Below are 2,551 nucleotides of genomic sequence, written 5' to 3' on the forward strand. Positions count from 1 at the left end.
TAAACTTCTGTCAGATGCATAGTTTGCAAATATTTTATCCCATTCTGAAGGTTGTCTCTTCACTCTGTTAATTGCTTCTTATGTTGTGCAGAAGCTTTTTAGTTTCATATAATCCCATTTGCTTATTTTTTTCTTTTGTTGCCTTTGATTTTGGAGTCTTATTCATAAAGTCTTTGCCCAGTCATACTTCCTGAAGTGTTTCCCCATGTGTTCCTTTCTTAGCTTTATAGTATCAGGTCCTACACTTAAGCCTTCAATGTATTTTGAATTGGTTTGGTATCTCATAAGAGGTGCATGTCTAGTTTCATTCTTCTATATATGGACGTCTAATTTTCCCAGCATCATTTATTGAAGAGGCAGTCTTTTCCTCAATGTATATTCATGGTGACTTTGTCAAAAATCAGTTGGCTGTAAGAATATACATTCTTCTCATCAGCACACGGAACATTCTCCAGGATAGACCACATGTTAGGTCACAAATCAAGTCCCACAAATTAAAAAAAAATCGAAATCATCTCAAATATCTTTTCAGACCACAATGGATTAAAACCAGAAATAGCAAGGAAAACACAGGACACTATACAATTGCAAGAGAATTAAACAATAGGGTTCTGAATGATCTATGGGTCCAGGAAGAAATTAAAAGGGAAGTCAAAAAAATTCTTGAAACTAACGAAAATAAAGACACATCATATCAAAACCTGTGGGATTCTGAAAAAGGGGTAGTACTAAGAAGGAACTTTATTGCAGTTAACGTTTATATTAAAAAATAGAAACATTTCAAATGAACATCCTCATGCTACACCTCAAAGAACTAGAAAAAAACAAGAACAATCCATATCCCAAATTAGTAGATGGAAAGAAATAATTAAGGTCAGATCAGAAATAAATGATATAGAGACCCCCCCAAATGATACAAAAGATCAATGAAACACAAAGCTGTTTTTTTTTTGAGAAGATAAAAAAAAAAATTGACCAAAAAAAAGGAGAGAAAAAGAGAAAATTATTTACATTTCTAAACAATAAAAATCAAAAATGAATAAGGGGAAATTGCAACTGATACCACAGAAATACAAAGAATCACTAGAGACTATTATAAATAACTATATGCCAAACAAATTTGAAAACCTGGATGAAATGGATAAATTTGTGGATATATACAAACTACCAAGACTGAACCAAGAAAACAGAAAACCTGAACAGACCAATACCAAGCAATGAGATTGAAGCAGTAATCCACAGCCTCCTGACAAAAAAAGCGCTCTGGACTGGATGGCTTTAATGCTGAATTCCACCAAACCTTCAAAGAGAAATTAACACCAATTCTCTTCCATCTATTCCAAAAAATCAAAACATAGGCTATTCTCCTGAATTCATTCCATGAGGCCAGAATCACCTTGATATCAGAACCTGAAAAAGATAGAACAAAAAAGAAAATTACAGGGCCGGCCCGGTGGCGCACTGCTACAGTGCACCGCTTGAGAGCATGATGGCACTCCCGCCGAGGGTTCGGATCCCACATACAGACCGGCCGCTCACTGGCTGAGTGAGGTGCGGGTGCAACACCGAGGGTTGCGATCCCGTTGCCGGTCACGAAAAAAGACAAAAAAAGGAAAAAAAAAAAAAAAAGAAAATTACAGGACAATATCTTTGATGAACGTATACACAAAAATCCTCAACCAAATACTAGTAATCAGAATACAGCAATATATCAAAAAAATTATACAGCATTATCAACTGGGATTCATTCCATGGAGACAAGGATTGTTGAACATATACAGGCTTTTTGACTTGGTGTAAATAACTTGTTTTTCTGAGCTTCTGTAAATTCAGTACTTCTTTTTTCCTCCCATCAGCCAGACAGTCCAATGTGCATTGAGCCAAGTATCATTTGCCAGGCATGGTGGTAGCTCTGGAAACTCATTGTTGTGATGCTTAATTTTATGTCAACTTGATTGATTCTTAGACTGCTCAAATAGTTGGTTAAATACTAGTCTGGGTGTGTCATAAGGATTTTCCATATGAGATTTGAATCAGTGAACTGAATAAATCAGATTGCCCTCGTCAGTGTGGGTGGCTTCATCCAAGCCATGGGTGGACTGAATAGAACTAAAAGGTGTAGAGGAAGGTTGACTTACCTCTGTCTGACTGGTTGAGCTGGGACATTGGACTTCTCCAGGCCTTGGCCTTGGACTCAAACTGGAATTTACACCATCAACTCACATTAATCTCCTGTTTGCCAACTGCAGATCTTGGGATTTTTCAGCCTTTATCCCTTCACTAACTAATTCCTTATAAAAATCTCTTTGTGAATGAATGTATGTGTGTGTGTTCTATAAGTTCTCTTTCTCTGGAGAATTTAGACTAATATAATTGTTTAAGATTCATTTCCCAGATGCATGAAACTCAGAAAAATGAAGACAAACACTGTAAATATTCAAAGATGGATAATTCAGCTACAGTTTTGTCAAGTTGTAGGAAAGAAGAAAAACAGGAAACAGTGACATTCAGTAACAGGTTAACATCAAGCAACCTGAGTTATCCAAGTGAG

At 36.2% G+C, this 2,551-nt stretch overlaps 1 protein-coding gene across 1 annotated transcript in view; it reads right to left on the bottom strand.

The window, feature by feature from the left end:
- LOC103582288 (leukocyte immunoglobulin-like receptor subfamily A member 6) overlaps window positions 1-2,199 on the bottom strand; it is a gene marked incomplete at its 5' end in the record, with an annotated part of 9,430 nt that extends 7,231 nt beyond the window's left edge. The window contains 1 exon segment of the mRNA XM_008563930.1: window positions 2,139-2,199. Coding sequence (XP_008562152.1) covers window positions 2,139-2,199 — 61 coding nt within the window.
- Window positions 2,200-2,551: the final 352 nt, after the last annotated feature.

The sequence above is a fragment of the Galeopterus variegatus genome, unplaced genomic scaffold (genome assembly GCF_000696425.1).
Source record: "Galeopterus variegatus unplaced genomic scaffold, G_variegatus-3.0.2 Scaffold15556, whole genome shotgun sequence".
NCBI classification, from domain to species: Eukaryota; Metazoa; Chordata; class Mammalia; order Dermoptera; family Cynocephalidae; genus Galeopterus; species Galeopterus variegatus.